General features: G+C 39.5%; 1 protein-coding gene across 3 annotated transcripts in view; it reads right to left on the minus strand.

Moving 5' to 3' along the window:
• Nucleotides 1-19,078, minus strand: part of RBMS3 (RNA binding motif single stranded interacting protein 3) — a 755,157-nt gene that overhangs the window by 538,394 nt on the left and 197,685 nt on the right. For 2 of the 3 annotated variants that reach the window (XM_043540891.1, XM_043540892.1), the window contains exon 4: nucleotides 12,824-13,025. In XM_043540891.1, coding sequence (XP_043396826.1) covers nucleotides 12,824-13,025 — 202 coding nt within the window. Of the gene's footprint in view, nucleotides 1-12,823; nucleotides 13,026-13,387; nucleotides 14,442-19,078 lie in introns of those variants that run through there. The other variant, XM_043540894.1, reaches the window with a different exon arrangement.

Consider the following 19,078-nt stretch of genomic DNA (forward strand, 5'->3'; position numbering starts at 1 on the left):
TGTGCCTGTTTCCCCTCCCATCCTTACAGGTCTTGCTTATTTAGACTGCAAGCTCTTCTGGGTAAAGACTGTCTCTTACTCTGTACAGTGTTCAGCACAATGGGACCCCAGTCTCAGTAGGTGATACTGCAATACGAACAACATGAGGCGAGGGGAATACAATACGACACAAGGGCCAATGAAAAAGCACTGCAGATGAAATCACGGCACAGGCACAATAATATACAGCAGAAGCCATGGAGCAGAAAACAACAAAACATTGAAGACACCACAGAAGGAGGGGGGAAAGAAAAGAGAAAGACCCCCATAAGAACATAGGCCTGGCAGATAATACATATCACAGAGCGTGGACACTGATAATATGCAAGATGGGGGGCAGGGGAGGGGGTTTCCACTTACTACATGCCATCAGAACCTAACTCTCATGCACCAGCATTTTCTAGGTGTGTCACTGTCTCCCAATAATCTCCTCGCTCCCTATTCCCTTTGAAGGTTAGTGGACATTACCTGAAGAATCTTGCTGCTATAGAACACACACCTCCAATAGTGAACTGCTGTAATGCTCCAGGGAAAACATTCAACTCCCCACAGCTTTTAACCACTTTGGGTTTGATTGCCACAGCCCTTCCTTAGCAAGCAAAGAGGAGTCAGGTTCTCAGTATTTTCCTGCTCAGACTGTGATACTGGCTAGGAGCAGGGGCAACTCACCTGATAACACTCCTGTAAAAGCAAATGAGTGAGGAAGGGATAGACAGGAGTGGGGAATGGGGGAAGCACAACTCCACCCCTTGCTCCCAGCTTGCCAGTCACAGTAGCTGTCTGGATGCAGAATAAGCTGCTCCGCAAAAAAGCATGAGGTAGCTTATTCCTTCCTTAAAGTAAGGGAGGAGTTGGGAAGGAATTGTGACTGTCTTGAGTCACACAGTCCCTCCACCAATCAGCTCCTAGAGCAGAGAAGCAACACACCACCCCTTCCTCATGGAAGTTTGTAAAACCACCCTCTTGCTCTTGGTAGTAAGCAATGGCATTGCAGTTCTGCTGGGAAAAAAAGCAGCAATGAGCCACTCTTGTTTATATTTCATTACCATAACTAAAGCAAAAATCTGGGATCCATAAATTATAAACATCTGTCTTAAAGTCCATTTCTCAGCATTCATATAATGCACGTCGTACCCATTAAGAACAAGCTCATTTTGAAAAGTGCAGATACTTCCAACAAAATAATAAATGAAGCACATACTACATTCGAAGCCAAAATGAAAAAAGCAACAACAACAAAAAACAACCCGAAAATAAATCCTGGCAAGACGCATCATATTTGGAGCATATGAAGTGAAAGACCAGCTGGCTCAATGAATAAGTATTTATTGAATACTATTTATCTAACGCCTATCAGTAAACAACTCCTTTTCTACACCAAGTTGCCCTGACGATTAACGAAGTACCATAGCCAGTGATAATTATCCTGAAGTAAGACTCACCTATCATTGATCAAGAGCAATCCTCAAGTGACATCCTCAAAATTCAGTACATCTTGCAAAGACATTTGTTCCTATTGTGACTGATATCAAAATAGCAGTGATACATTTGGGCTAATGAGTGGAGCATTGAACTGGCCACTAGTCACCTCTGCCAGTGAGATTCTATGCAGCTCTGGGGACTGAAGCGGCTCCTGGCAAAACTCGGACAGCCCAGTTGGCCTATCCAAGTGACAGCCGTCTCCCAGGGATGTCCTGCAGGCCACAGCGCAGCCTGAAATCTCAGCGATGGTGGATGCTGCGACCCCACCCCCGTGATGCCTCTCCCATCACCAGCCCTGCATCAGGCAGTGCCCTTATGCTGAGGCTTACTCACAGGACCTTAGAGGGCAGCATTACAGCTGTCTTCACCAGTGTCTACACTGTGGGAAGTCTCCCCTGGAAGGAGCCGTGGCTTTCAGGACCCCTTTACACTGCTCTGTCCCTTTTAGCTGGTGTAAAAGGGCCAGAGCAGTGGGTTGATCTTACCCTGCGTTTTGAACCAGCTATGACAGTAACTCAGTCTCTGGCTTCAGATAAGCCGTTTAAAGCTATATTTTCAAAAGTGCTCATCTTGGGACACCTTGGGTCTCATTTCAGAGGTGCTGAGCACGCTATCAGTTAGGTTATGAGAGCTCAGCTTTTCTGACTAATCAGAGAATCAGAGGTCACTTCTGAAAATTTTGCCTTTAACTTCCCTGGCTACTGCATCCACACCTATAAAATGGGGATAGTATCACTTGCTTCTCCTCTCAGAATGGGTTGAGAGGATTAGCTAATGTTTGTACAACTCTGCAGATCTAAATCATTGTATCAAGCTAAGCAATTATTGTCAAAGTGGCTCCACTGAGGGAAGAGCAAGGCAGCAAATGAAGGATACAAAACTTATTTCTCTTTCTGTTCAGTACAATTATTTTTTGAATTATGCTTGCACAAAACCCCACCAACCCACCTATCACAGTAAATTAATGTTTGTGCTATTAGGTTTAGACAATCTTACACTAATCGTTTTTCAAACCACAGGAAATTACACGTTCCTCAGAGACAACTGTATACAGTTATACTAATTCTGTAAAATGGCTGAGATAAAAGGCTGAATCTGACTGGCCAATGAGCATTCTGAATTACACGTATAAGAGCAGTCTTTTAGGTCAGGTGGACTTGGTAGCCATATTATTGGAGTTTTGTTATTTTGTTTTTTTTAAAAAAAGGTATAACAGCAATCTTCCAATTCAAGAAATGGCATCTGAGTCTCATACCTGCACTTGTGGGGCAATTACAGGCACTTGGATTCACAGTGCACACTGTTGGTCTCCTGCTACAGCCAGAAGTCACCCAGATTTATTTTTAGTTCACCTGTCTTCGTACTTGATCCTTCACACATTACATCCTAGAAATGGCACTGAAAATGACAAACTTACTGGGAATACCTGGTTCACCTAATATTTCTTTAGGATGTAAAGCTGGAAAACAACAAAGAGAACACATACACAAAAGTCTGCGAGTCTGATGATCTTCCAGGCAGAAAGCTCCCAACTGCTTTGCTAAAGGCCATAGCAATATGTCTTCTTTACGGTTATTTTCACAAAGGATTGTTTAACAGTATTTACAGGAGTTCTATCTTGACACAGTATATGCTCCTCTAATATAGCATAGGGGAGGCATTTAGATTATTAAGTCATGCTGAAAGTTTTGCCGAATGTTTGAAAGACTCAGTGCTGCTGTCTTTTTTTGATGTCTTTCAGGTATTGTTTCTCACTCTTCTTTGAGCGCTAAAGCTAGCTGTCATCGACACAGAAACAGACGCAGACTTGTGTATATCCTGTTCGGTTCTCTTTTCAGTACTAGCCTTCCTTTCTAAAAACCATTTTAGAAGTACATATTTCATTTACAAGCTAAGCAAGTAAGGACATATAATAAAGTTCAATTATATAGGTAGATTATTGGGTCTGTATATCAGCTAAAAGGAATACAGACAGTCGTGAATATGTGGTATTGAAAGCATTCTTGTTTTAGGCAATATCTGCAGTTCTGATCTTACATATATTTTAAAAGCATGGCTATTAATAGGTGAAAGGCAGATATGATATTCCAGTATGAGTAAGAAATGAATGCCACAGATATGTTCATCTTTACAGAATTTCTTGTTTAAGTCATATCAAAAATATAACATTTTAAAAAATAAATTTTCATTTTCTACTCACAAGTACTGGTCCCCAAAAACATATTGTTGTAAGTTCACTAAAATTTGAATTGATATTTTAAGTAGTGCATTACCTTCATTAAATATAAAATCATGCTCTTGAATCACAGTCATGAAGCGCTCCAAACTACCTAGTTCATATTTAATATTTCAGAGTTTGTTAAAGCTGGAACAAGGGATCATTAACACAGTACACCTTTGTTATGAATCAAAAGAGGTAGGGAAAAGGCCATAAAACGGGAAGATAAAAATAAAAACTGTATTCCCCATTATCTTTACCCTTTTTTAATAGCATCCATCAATTTGCCCGTTACCAACAAGCTTAACTCATTTATAAGCATACCCCACAATAAAAGGTTAGACAAATTTGAGGCAGAGCCGGGTAGAACAGAAATAAGGATTGCAGTCTTTGTCTGTGTAGTGAGAAGCGCTTCCTCCCCTATAAAGCAAACGCACTGGCAGCATGTTTTAAAGACAGCAATTCCTTCCCACTTAAGGAAACTAAGAAGTCCCCCATATGTCTAAGATTTCCAAGACCATTTCTTCCACTGCTTGGCTACCATCAGCTTCCTTATTCTTCCAGAAGGCATCTGTGAGCATGTGGGGAGAGGGGAGAAATTACAACAAGCCTTTAGACAGGTTTCAGAGTAGCAGCTGTGTTAGTCTGTATCAGTGAAAAGAAAAGGAGTACTTGTGGCACCTTAGAGACTAACAAATTTATTTGAGCATAAGCTTTTAGAAGCCCACCCTCCATAGCACCTTGGAATTAATGTAGGCATATCATTCTTGCTTTGTCAGTACTTTTTGCAACCAAAAGAAGAGCAGGAATGAAAACGCAGTGAGTTCCTGAAATCTAGGCTTAACTTCTTGCACTATAATTATGCATCCCAGTTTTATAATCCATTCTGACATAGAAGTATTTCAGGTTCTCTTGTCTCCAAGCCTTGTGAAACCCCTTCAACATGATATTTCTTAATCTCAGCTTGTTTTCCAGGTCATCAATTCAATATCTCAGGGCTTTGCTCACTTCGGAATTCTCTGTCAAAGCAGCATCTTGTCCATCAATAGTTATTTCCATATCTTCGATTTCCCTCTCAGCTTCCTGTAGTCTCGAGCTAAAGGTTACCAACTTCTTAGCCAGGAAAGCAACTGCAGCCTGCATAACATTGCATTTGTTCCTAATATCCACAGCTTGCCTTTTAAGCAAATCAAATAATATTTGATCATTCAGCTCTGCGCCTCCTGTTGGTGTGAAGCTAAACACAGAAAGGTCAGACTCAGAGGCAGCATCAGTACTGAACTCTAAATGGTACAGGGTGTTTGATCTTTAGATACAGCATCATGGAGGCACAGACTGTACAAAAAAAGTAAGGGGAATAAACTGAACAAATAGTTATTAAGAAAGACAGTGTCATTTTGGTACACCCATGAGAATCTCTCTACTTCATCTCTTTAACATACAAGACAAATTAGTTTGCCACGGGAAGCTTTGATTTAAAAGATTGAGTCCGTTAAAGATGCCAGTTCACAAAGTATGAACAAAGCAATGTTTGATTCATATTCCATGGGAAAAAAATCTGTTCAACAACTTTCTTCTTAAATAAATTTTAATCACACAGCAGTGAGGTCACTTCTACTATGTAACACCCTATAAATCAACAGCCACCCCACAGTACCATCCATAAAACACGTCATCGAGAATCAAATGTCTGTACACAAGGAACCAAAAATTAGAGGTCTCTACATCATAACAAACACAATCTAATATGGTTTAGGACTTTCACTTATGATCTGTACCAATCAAGTGATCTGAATGACACAAATATAATGCAAGAGAGGAGTGTTCTAGCAATTTGGGTCTACAGAATGTTATCTGCATAATTTGATTGAAAATTCAGTTAAATTTTCATATTTCAACACTTTTTATATAATTAGATCTTTCTTGATTCATAAAATCAGCTTTGCCAAAATAAGCAAAGGAGGGATATTATTCACATAACTGTTTTTTTAAAAATGGCAAATAAAAGTTCTACCATTTTGTATCTGAGAGTCAGAGAAATAATCCTCCGCTCTGGTTTTACAATGAAAGGTTGAAAATCTATCCACTGCTAAAGAATGGCACATCAAGAGATGAGAGTTCTCAAAAGGATGACACTGAATTCTGATTAAAAAATTATAGAACTACAAGCCAATGACAGATCTTCAGTCTTCACCCTGTTCCTTCCTTTAGTAACTACGCTTATTCTCTTACAGAAAATGAACATCATTATAGACATTTAAAACAAGAGACAACATGCAAGACATCATGCACTGTAATTATACTTCTATATGTATAAATCATACCTCAATTGTGGGAGAGAAAGAAGCAGGCAGACAGTGGATAAGAAGCAGAAAGCAGATGCTATACAATACAAATTAAAGTAATATAAAATAAATCCATACATCTAGAGAAGATTCAGTACATAGGATCAACTTGAGATTCAGTTATGGTTTTGTGAGGAATCTATATTTTAAAAATATATATGGTGCTTATCTAGAACACATTGCCATAGAGAACTGTACATGCTTTCTGAGCATCATCCTGCACCATTTAGGTTAATGAGATTTTTACCATTGACCTCACTGGGAGCAGGATCAAACTATATATTTGTAAATCCAGTTAAGCAATATAATATATAATTGTAATCAACTGCATACGAAACTCGGTATGTTATTTTCTGCACATACAATTCTTAATCTGATATATTTTGTGTTTGTGAAGGTTTGTGCTGAGGGGATGGCTCTCTTTATAAAAACATTTCTTTCTAAACTTCTTTCCAGCACTCAATATTGTCTGCATGCATGTGAAAGCAATTGCAAAGCATAGCTACACAAGTACTCACAACATGTACTGTGACAATATATGAGTAAATCACTGTTCTCAGTTTCCCCATTCTGCCCATCTGCAGTCTTTTGGTATGGAACAACTATATCATAAAAGCGCCTATTCACACATGCTTTTGATATTACACTATTTAATCACATACAGCTGTAGCTTATGAGACTGTTACAAAACAAAATTTTAATGTAGCATTGGAAGCAAGTCCTGGAGAAACATCAACCACTTTTCTCTACATACAGTTTCTATCATTAAAAGATTTTTAAAAAAACAAACAAAAACAATCAATAATAAAAACAACCCACTCATTTAAAAAAATCTGCTCCTCTTACTGGAAGCTTCAGAGTGGGCATGTCTGTAAAGTGAACTCCAAGTCTCTTCCAGAAGTACTGATAATGTCAAAAAACCTGCTTAAAATCATATCAGTGCAAAACCAACACTATCCAGACTCCTTAGAGAAAGACCTGAAATGAACTCAGGCATTTATCTCTGTACGCAGTTTTTCTTGTCTGGTTTTTAATTCACAGAAATCTAAGAGCCGTTGATCTGATGATTTTTTCCCCAAGATATCTGAGTTAAACAGATACATATATCATCTTGTCTATCTTACTCTTTTAATAAACACAGATGCATAGTAAGAATAATTTTAAACACCACGGTTTGCTTTTAGATATGCGCCATGTATGAAATACTGTCAATAATATGTAAGTTATAGCAAGATTATCACCTGACCTGGCAAACTGTACCTTTTCTCATGGGAGTAAAGTTAGTTATTCATATGTGTTTGCAAGATACAGCCCTATGACATACATAAACCTAGAAGGATTAGATTTTTGTCGGTAAATATCTATTTCATTGTACCAGCAAAACCAATTAAACATATTTCCATTGATGACTGCCTATCTGTAAATTTTGGTTAAGTAAGAAAAATGCTGCTTGAGAACTTATTTAAGTTTGATTTAAGGATATTCACTTTGTATCTTTTGATGTGATGTCAACAATTTGTGTTTTAATGTTTATAAAGCGTTAGCTTCTGGATCCTCAATGTCTACAATCATTAAATAATTGTCTAGCCCCTCCCTCTGTCTGACACCCCTCAATTTTCTGCAACAGTGAAAATTTAAATCAATATTTTTTTTAAATGCTGAAAAATAAACATCATCATCCATGGAAATTATAAAAACATAAACACTGAATTCTGCCAAGCCTAGCCATACAGGCAGGTCCAACTGCTTTAAAAGGAGGGGGGGATCTCATCTTACTCTCCCACTTTTGTTTTTTATTTAAACAGATTCACACTGAAAGAAGATCAACTAAAATACAACATCATTTGAAAATGATATTGCCCTTTATAGCAACAGAAGTATTTTTAACTTAAGAGTGTGTAAAAATATATGGCAAGTAGTACTGAAAGACGAACAAGCATATGTGTTTCTGATTTTCTAGGGAAGACGCAGCATACCAGAGTTAGATATTAACGTAGTCAAAAATATAATCAGTGTTCAAACAACATTTTAATTCCATTTAAACAACTGCATATATCTTAAAGACACCTGTCAGAGATATTTTTTAAAATGCTATAATGTACTGAACCAACCAAGAATTAAGTACATACAAATTTCATTCCCAGAAATGTATTTCTCTATTTGCAAGTGTTTGCTTTTACTTTGGCACATCACACAGGCTCCAGCTAGACTTTTGAGCCCTGGCAACAGTCCAGGTTGCAGATGGTTGAAAATGCAGCCTGAAATCAGTGTGCGGTTGATGAATTACTCCTTACACCTGACCCCTACCTCACACCAGGCACCAAACACAATCTGAACACTACCAGTCAGAAAAAGCCCTGTCAGGCATCTTAGTATCTGGAACTCTTTCTTCTAGGCCTTCTGTATGTCCAGATGGCCCAAAGTGGGGAATGCAGTAAACTGACTAAACTGCAATGTGAGTGAGAAAAGAATTCTGGCTCAGTAAGTGCAAGGTAGTGGAGAGGTATGGAGAGCTATGTGTGAGTTCTAGAGATTTGTTTTATAAATGAGGCTGATACAGGGAAGAGGAAGCGTTCCAGCACACACACAACTCAAAGCAGTTCTTTACTTGCTCAGGTCAAAGAATGACTTAAAAATGGAAAAAAGAAAAAAAAGGAGAGAGAATGGAGGATTTCATTCTTTTAAAAAAAAATGTTCATACCCAAAGTGACTTTTAAAAAGTGTAACAATTTCAGCACTATACTAGCTTGAATTTCCAGGGCTTCTTTCTCAAGTTTGTGCAAGCATTGTCACACATCTGCCTCACTTACCAATTCATTCTTTTTCATACCCCTTTTTGTTTACTTTTCTGTTAACATCCATGCCAGATGGGTTTTTATTCACACAGATGTTGTGAAATAGCTGTTCTTCCTATTACACATATGTGCATGGCAGGGTGTTTGCACACAGGTATTCACTACTGGTGCCACCCTCTGTTTCAGCCATCCAACCAGGAACCGGAGTTAATACCATGTGACTTCGGTGACCAATGAATAATAAATAGTGAACGGACAAAGATCTAGCAAAGCAAATAGTATATGAAAAACTGGTAAGCTGAAATATGTTCATATAAAGTGCCGGTCAAACGATCGTGAAAAATAAATCCAGAAGAATCAATGTCTGTCCAAAGGTAACTGCAAACAGAAAATGACTCAATTTATTCAATGCTCTGTTTTCTAAGAATGGTCTTCCCAGCCTTAATTCTGACCATAAGCTGCAAAGGCCAAAGGAAAGACACAAGCACTATTACTTCAAAAGACTCCATCAAATATGTAAAACCATGTGGGCGAAATCTTTTTTTCCTCATGCCATTCCTAATCATTAAATGAAATTACACATCACTCAGTCTTTTCTCCCAATGTTAAAAAAAAGAACTACTCTTTCAGGCAAGAGATCAAAAATGGAAATTCAAGGACTGGGGCAAAATTAGGTACCATGATATTCTTATAAGTGGATTTCTACAACACAGTTACATAAACTAGTTGGTTTCTTAGTTATGCTGTCAACACACACACCACTCGAGTAACATTTCATTGTCAAGCAGTTCAAAATAAAATCAGAGTTCCCTAAATTATAGGAAATAGTGTCATATGCATGTGACATGTGAACATATTCTTTGCAGCAAGAACACATGAAGCCACATATTCCTAATTTATAACAGTAACAAACATGTTTGATTTTAAATAGAATTCATAACATGCCTAGAATAAGCAAGTTCTACTCTCAGAACTTAGCTAAGAAAGTTCAGACAATTCAAGCTAATTCAGTAGTGAGCCAGTTTCATGACAGAAAGAAAAAAATACCTTTTCTTTCAATCCCTCTGTTTGTCCTTACAGGACATATTAAAGACATTATAATCTCCTTTACAAAACTGAACCTTTTAAAATTTTTGAATTATAGTGGGTCTGTATGAAACAGCCATTAAAGTTTTAACTTCAATGGTGGCATCTTATAATTAAGATGCTCAACTAATTTGAATAATCAGACTGTGTGTTTCATGTTCTGCATGAGGCATTTGTAAAACCTGAGACAATCACCCAAACATGTGGATCCTATTCTTCTATTTAACATTCTTTAGACCATACAGTTATTAATGTACGCCATTATTGCTTAACAACATGTTAGCTATATTAGAAGGTACAAATGTGGACTATATATCTTGTGAACTTTATTCAATCCTGTAGAAAACCCCTCCAAAAAGCTGTGCTACACAGTACTATTGTACTTTTTTCAGAACAGCTGAGATTAATTTACAGTGTGAGCAAAGCAAAAGCAAAGCACTTGATCTGAGAACGTGAGGAAAACATTTAAATTTCAGAACATTGTATATTTAATGTCCTGTTGCTCTGTGCTTTATGCATTGAACAAAAATGGCCCCAGAAAGCCTAAAATTCCTTTATATGATTTTAAGTTAATGCATTCCCCATTCCCTGTGTATGAATATCCAGATATGAACACACATTCACAGCTGAATTCTAAAATTTTGTTTAACACAATAAGCAGCATAGTTTCCAGAAAATAAAAAAGTTGTGAATTTCATAGCAGAGTTGAAATCATACAGTGGTATATTAGTATGTGTTATCGTGATAACTGATACAGTTCTATCACGTTATTTGATTACCCAAATATTGGCTTTAGACATAGAATGGATCTAAATACTCTAAAATGTCCCAGAAGCTGATGGCTAGCTTTAAGATAACAAAATCCAGATGCTGCCTGTCTGCACTACTCTAAACTCTTTAGGACTATAGTACAGAAATATATATGTGTGTGTTTATTTTATTACTTAGGTTTGAGAGAGAGAAATTAATGCCATATAAAATTTATTGTAGATTTGTAATATTATCTACCCTTGCAAAAATAATGCTTGTGTTCAAATATATCACACACATGCACACACATACAACTTTTCACAAGAGTAGATAATTTTATACTCTAGAACACAATAGATAATAATCAATAATTAAGTAATATTAATTTATTCTCCAAAACCTTCAGGTTAAAAAGTCATTGTGTGGAAAGCAGTTGTCACTTTCAACTGGATCACAAGGCTAATTTCCCCAAAAAGCATATTTTACAAAATAGAAAGGGAAGTTAAAAAAAGAGGACTGGCAAAATTTAAGTTACATGAGTAAAACAGATGTCCAGCATTTCTCATCCAGTACTTGACGCTATTGTTCTTTCAAAAAATACCCATAAAGTGTTTCATGTCTTTGGCTTGCCAGGTTTTGAGGAATGGCATCGGTCTGCATCCCCAATCCTCCAAACAGTTGAAGCTATAGCCAATATTGCAGTCAAGCTAGCAACGGGATGCTGCTGCTGCTGCACAATACGGACTAAATGGTCACAAAGGTAAAATGCTATTTGAATCGACCTTGAGGGGGAAAAATGGTGAAACAACTACTCCCTGCCCTCCCCCCAAAATGGGTTGTTCTCACACAAAAATGCTGCACATTATAGTTAGAGAAAGCACACAGCAAACAAATGAGAGGTAATCATGTTATGAATTACAAGGCTATAATCACATTGAGTGGTTCTGGTGTCATCACAACTCCAGCCAGCCTTAGTCTCCGTTTTCACAATTAGTTAATTTATATAATGCAGGGGTCTGGCTATAATCGTTAACAGAAAAGTAATTTTATTGGCAAGGAAACGTAACTTGGCCTTTCAATAATAACTAGCTCAACGTGTTTGAGACCAAAAGTAAACCCCCCTCCCCAAAGTCAGATGTGTCCTATGTGCTTAAAACTGCCATTTAAATTGGGGTGACGTGTGTTTGGGGGCTGGAGGTTACTGGGGGTTTTTTGTTTGGCTTTAAAAAAAAAAAAAGAATGTTAGTTCATTGACTCAAACTGTTAATCTTTGGCTGTGAGGTTGCACTTTTCTTTACAATGCCCTAACTGGTTTGCAAAGTTGTTTTTGTTACTGGTTGCAAAAGAGACCCTTTTGGGCAGCAGATTATGGTACAATGTCATTAGGGAAAAACAAAGCATGATTTAACTAATTAAAATCCAGGTGTCATGGACTTCATTCAGTCTTGTTGGGAGATGCAGACTGGCCTTCCAGGGCCACTGACATTGAAAAAAAATGAAACCATGTTTGGTGCTTTTTCTGAGAGTAGCTACTATCTATTTCTAGCCCTATCAAATGTAACAGCATGCAGCCAGATCATTCTCAATATTTAATGCAACATTAAAAGCAGTTCAATACATCAGAGCAAACTCCAAAAGATTTACAGTAGGTTATTGCCTTGTCCACCCCAGAACCACACAGCATCTCAGACTTCACTGATTAAAAGTTTCAGTATCCACTGCGTCTCTGCTAATGGCAAAATGCTTTTGAACACCAAATAAATTGTACAGATCACTGAAACAGTATTCGCATGCCTGATGCTGTCCAGAGCGATCTCCAGCCTATCGCATCATCATGTATACTTGGCTTCAATAATAGTAACCACATTTATTGTAGGAAGAAGGGAATCAAAGGGATTAACTAAAGATAGTTGTCAAAATAAATAAATAAATGCATAAACTCTAACCTTCCTGCTTCTGGCTATTAGCTCTGCCTACATGATACTGAATTCAAGGGGAAAAACAAACAAACAAACAAAAACCCCTGTAATTTATGCAACTCCACCACCCATCCTTCATATGATATCATATTAACACTGCTGGACAGGCAGGGAACCGCTGTACCATACCTTGGTTTGGAGATAATGAGGGTAGTAGTAAGTGTACTGAGGGTACATTGGTTGCTGTTCCAAGCGTTTGCCCATGTAGCTGGAATCTTTCTCTCCGATGCAGGGAACTCGTTGACAGGGTGTAGTGCCCCAGGCCTTTCTTCCTCTTAAACCACTATTCCTGACAGTACTGATGAGGCTTTCGAGACTTCCTTGCCTTCTACTGCTCACAAGGTCCAACACAGCAAGAATAAAAACAAAAACAAAATATAGTAGAGCTAAAAAAAAAAAAAACCCAACAACAAAAAAAAACCTTGCCTTGTTCCCCCCCCACACACACACACACACGCCCTCCTGCACTCAGGATACAGCGCTTTCCTTCCTAGCCCGCTTGTCTGTAGTAATGTCAATTGCCAGTGTCTGTAGGGGAAAAGTCCTGTGAGAGAAATGAGCAAGACAGTGGAACTCCAACCCGCTTTTCTTCGCTCTCTTCTTCCTCACCCCAACCCCCCTCCCCTTTATTATTTAAAAAATAAAATAAAAATTTTTTTTTTTTTTTAAAAAAAGCAGCTTTCCACAGCCTACTTGCTGCTAGCCCCTCTCACGGTGTGACATGGTGTTCAGGGCTTGGCTTGTCTTTCATTCAAACCCCCTCCTTCCAGCCGGTGTGGGTGGAACTACAGCGAGCCTCTCCCTCGAGAAGCAGACGCAGTCCAGAAGGCTGCAGTATTTCCTCCAAGAAGAGACCGCCTGCTTTTCTCAGCCCCTGCTGCAAGCGAAGTCCCGATTCCCTCTGCTGGCTATCTCGGAAAGCAAAGCAATTTTACAGCGGCGCTTGCCGGTGTAACTTGCACCCGGGGAACTTCAAATACCGGCAGTGGATTCTGCACTTCACAAAGTCACAGAACAAACCAGCCAAACAGTAAACCAGGAGCACAGAATACCTGGGACCCAAAGAAATTGATGCAAACGATGAGCCTTTAAAAAAAAAAAAAAAAAAAAAAAAAGCCTTTGATATTTTGTGACGCTGTTAAAAAAAAAAAAAAAAAGAACGAACGAACCCACAAGGTCAAAGAATCTATTAGGAGATCAGCAACAGATTCTCCAACATGGGATTGTTTTAAGCAGAAAACTAATTTGTACAATAATCTACCACGGCACAGAAACAAACAGGGGGTAAAAAGGGCTATGCATATTAAGTGTTCACTTTGACAGATCCAGTATATTAAGACTTGTTTCAGTCATTTCTCTATTTAGATTTATAACAAAGTGGGGGAGGGGATCACCTTTCCTGAGCTTTTCATGACTTTCATATAACTTTAAAAATACCCTTCATGAGCCTCAGATAATCCATCACACCATCCCCTGGCAACATCCCACAGCACCCAGAAGTACCAGTCACACACACTTGTACCATGAACCTTACCGCTGCTCCCTAAAAGCCAGAGTAAAGAGACAGTGCTTGCAAGAGATTCAAGCTGATTCTGACCAACTTAAGCAAAAGTTTTGAATATTATATTATCTGAAGGGACCTGCTCTATATGTATATAAATCACCTGTAACATTTCTGGGCACTGTACAAATAAATAAGTAAATATACTGTGTCTTATTGTGTTTACAAATCCCAGGTTTAAATTTTAAAATCACCTATTCCTTTGACACATCATTTAATTTGTGGATCTGTCTTTAGTGGCCTCACTATTTTCTTTTTTTTAAATTTACAATTACTGGGCAGTGGTTTCCTTTGTTTTTATTCAAATCATATGTAATATTTCAGCAGGATTGTCAGCTGCTGTATTATCAACCAAATTGATTTTAGAGGGAAAAGTATATCTTTAAAGGGACACTTCTCAAGGCTGGTAAGGTCTAAAATTAGACCTGCCAGCTGTGTTTTGGTTTGTGGGCACACACTTGCATGTGATACAGGCACGCAAACATCACGTTCTACTCTGCTTTGTCAGACTGCTGTTTTTGTAAGCAAGCATGGCATTAAGTTGAGCAAGGATTCATATACATCCCCACAGCCTGCCAGTTACACGAGCAAAAAAGGACAAAGTAGAGAGGCAGAGCAAAAGTGTGATACACATGTATGAATCACTGCAATCACAGAATGCATGGTTTCACTTCCTCAGTAGCTATTTTTTAATTTTAGTACTTAAACAGCACTCTGCGTCACGCAACGGAAGCTGCTAGGTGCTGAGTTCTTTCAAAAATCTGGCTCCAATTGTGGGAGCTGAGCATTTGACAATCTGCCCCATATCTCCAAAGCACTGTACAAATGTTAACTGTTAATTCTCACAACACTCTTGTGAGATGGGTAGGTGATTTTTATTATCTCCATTTTACAGATGTGGAAACAGACTCAGAGAGGCTAAGAGCTTGATCCTGAAACACAAAGTAGGTCCAAAAAGGTTTCTGAAACCGTGATAGCCATATATCTATAGTGAATCTGACTCTGGAAAGCCAGGTCAGGGGAAGAAAGCCCTTGGTATCCTGGAGTAATGGGATGAAATCATAAATGTGAAAGATTAAATATAAAAGAAAAAACTTCCTGACTGAGATGAGATCAATTTAAATGTGTAATAGACTTTCCAACATTCATAGATCTTTTTTTAAGGTGAGAAAGAACTATTTTGATCATCTAGTCTGATTTCCTGCACACAGGCCACAAAATTTCACCAAAAGATTCCTTAAAACGAAGTACAGGAAGCCCTATCACAAACACTGAAGAGTAGATTGGACAAAGCACTGGAAAAATATATAATACTATAGTAAAGAAACTTGTAATGGCTAAGTGATGGACTACATAACGTAAACAGGTCTTTTCCATCTCTAATATCTGTAATGCTAAGTACAAAACCAAGTCATGCTCTAATCTGTACAAACTAAGCAAACCATTACTAGTAAATTTCCTGTTTCTGCTAGATAGCAAGTATTTACATCAACAAAATGCTTTAATGCCATTTGTATTTTCCACACAAATTAATGTAGTCCAGACATATTTTGGATGAAGACATAATTCTATTGAGTAATTACTGAGTTTTAGGTATATATTCTCTAATTTTCCACTGGTAAGAACTTTCAGTTGCAACTGCTAGTGCTCTGCTAAAGTAGCACAAAGTAAAGGTTCAGAAAGGTTTGTGAAAGTGTGATAGCTATAAAGCTAGAGTGAAACAGCCATTATTAGCCTAATTTTTAAAATCTCAGCTACTCTTTCTGACATCTGTTTGATCATGGAGGTCTAGCTGTCAGCTCAAACTCAACATGGCTAAAACAGAGCTCCCGGGGGGGGTGTCTACACTGCCATTAAACACCTGCGGCTGGCCTGTGCCAGCTGACTCAGGCTCACAGGGTTCAGGCTAAGGGACTGTTTAATTGCGGTATAGATGATTGGGTGCAGAATGCAGCCCGAGCTCTGGGACCCTCCCACCTCGCAGAGTCCTAGAGCTCAGGCTCCAGCCCAAGCATCTACACTGCAGCTAAACAGCCCCTTAGCCCGAGCCAGCTGGCACAGGCCAGCTGCAAGTTTTTAATTGCAGTGTAAACATACCTGTCGTCTTCCTCCCCAAGCACTCCCAGCTATCTCCTCTCTTGATCACAGGGGACAACGCCACCATTACCGTGCCTGTCACTGTGGCCCATAACCTGGGCCTCATCTTCAACTTGGAGCAGACCCCTCTCAAGGTCCTCACATCCAGGCTACACCTAAATCTTGCAGATTCTTTCTGCATAAAATCTCTAAGGGCACGTCTACACAAGAACTTACGGCATGGCAAGCTGGGGTATAAATCCACAGAGCTCCAGCGGGCCATGCGCTGTCTGTGTGGCCCCTGCCGTTGCACACGACAAGTTCTCTAGTGAGCTTTGACCTACTGCTGTTTCAAACCACTGTACATCAATGAACACTAGGAAACTTCTAGTCCACTGTAGCAGGACAGTTAGCACATGGCATGCTGGAGCTCTGTAGATTTACACCCCAGCCTGCCATGGTCAGTCAGTCCCAGTAGACATGCCCTAAGATACAGCACTTCCTCTCTACGCAGCTAAAACTCTCCTCATATCATGGCTGAGCAGTTGCAACATCCTTGACAAATGCAATCTTGCCCTCTTCCTACCCATTCAGAGTGCTGCTGCAAAGAATTTTCCTAGCCTGTCGCTTTGGCCATGTCACCCTGCTTTTTGCATTCCTCCGTGGACTCTCTCTTCTCTGTCATATCAAACATAAGCTGCTTGTCTTCACCTTCAACACCCTTCAAAACCTATCATTCACTACTGAAATATCAACTCCCACCTCTGATTGAGGAATGACGCCAGCCTCTCTCTCTCTCCTACATGTTAAATGTTCAAGCAGGCACCGTTTTGCTTTCTCCCAGGCAGCCCCTCCCGCTTCAGAGGAGCTCCCTGTAAACATACACAAAGCTAACTCATTATCCACCTTTCAATCCCTCCTTAAAACTCTCCTTTGCCATGAGATGCCTACAAAAAAACATGACAACAGTCAGGCTGCTGGTGTGCTTAGATCGCTGCCGATCATGCTGACCAGTATTGTCTCGCTGTTCCCTTGTACTCCCCAGTTGGTCTGTCTCTATCCATCTCTTGTCTTTTGCCTTATACATGGTTTGTAAATTCTTTGTCTTTTTGTTCTCTGTTTGTACAGAATCTAGAACAATGGGGCCCTGGCCCTTGAGGAGGGATTCTAGGCTCTATGGTGATAAAATAAATAATAAGCAGCAGCAACAGGCATAATGCAGAGTCAGTCAAGACAGGATTAGGTCTTGAATCTTTTCTGTCCTACTGATCAGCACTATTTTCCGTGCACATGGCCATGAGAATGTAGATGCTGACTGGTTTAAGTCCATGTCTATATGTACAGTACTACAGCAGCGAAGCTCTCCTGCCAACATAGCTTCTGTGCACCTGAGCACTTATGTTGGTGTAATTTATGTCACTCGGGGGGGGGGGGTGGAGGGGTGGAATATTCATGCCCCTGAGCAACGTACATTTTGCCAACATAGGTTATGTCTACACCACAGCCTAAGACACTGTGCAATTGTGCTCTCTTTACAAGCTAACCTACCTACAGTAACTATGGACAAAAGTCCTATTGCAAGATCCACCTGGAGAGTGCTTGATTTAGAGCCCACATACAAGATACAAAAGGTCATGAGTTCCCTGCTCTGCCACGGACTGCCTGCATGACCATGGGTAAGTCACTTAGCCTCTCTGTGCTTCAGTTCTCCCATTTGTAAAGTGGGAATAATAGTACTTCCCTACCCCAACAGGGGTGTTGTGAAGATAACTACATTGACAACTGTGAAGCGCTCAGATACTGCCATAATAGGGCTCATAAAAGTATGTTAGACTAACAGACTAGTTCAAGACTCAAAAAAGTCTCAGAGGATCAGATCCTGAATGCTTTTCCTATTGAAGACAAAGGCAAGACTCCCATTGATGTCAAAGGCAGAAGAATCCAGCCCTCAGTGTTTCAGTCCCTCTGCATTCTTCCCAAGCCCATTACATTCCCCATTTCTCCTCTAGGGCAGAAGACCAGTGCAAGGTTCTCCACTTAAACTTTACAGGGGAGCTGTGAGCAGAGTAGCCACAGAGGGGTGCCCGCATCCCACCTATATGCTGCGGAATGGATTCCTACCACAGGCGCACACTAAAGGATGGGAAGTGGGAAGGAGGTGGCAGAGGCGTTCACATTTGCATAGATCCAGTGGTCTAAACAACCTGCTTAACCAAGGCAGGCTGGGTGTAGCTGCTATTCCAGGACCTCTGTTAACTGGTCTGAGAAGGTGAATTTCAGCTACCTATCCTCTCCATATTCTCTGTGTAGAGAGCTGAAACATTCAAGCTTTACACAGATGGAGTAGACCTCACTTAGTGCTGGATCCTACAAGATGCTGAGCACTTTTAACTCTCACTGAAGTCAGCTCATCATTGGCACTCAGCACTTTGCAGGACTTGCCCTTAATCATGCGACACAGAAGTGAAGGGAATCAAAATGGGAATTTGATATGAAAGTGTGGGGGTTGGGAGAGAAAGGAAGGAAATTCAGTATTGAAAGGAAAAATGCAAATAACCAGCCAAAAAGCAGCCTCGGATAATGCTGCCTCTGAAAGAATACAGGTGATGGAAAATGGAAAATTTCCATTTGCAAAATACAGACATCAAAAAGATCATCTATGACTTGGGAGCACACTGTTTGAATAGATTCCCCTTCATTTTCTGGCCAGCGCATTTGAATAACTGAATCCACTTGCAAGCTGGAAT

This window comes from Chelonia mydas, chromosome 2 (assembly GCF_015237465.2).
Source record: "Chelonia mydas isolate rCheMyd1 chromosome 2, rCheMyd1.pri.v2, whole genome shotgun sequence".
NCBI lineage: Eukaryota > Metazoa > Chordata > Testudines > Cheloniidae > Chelonia > Chelonia mydas.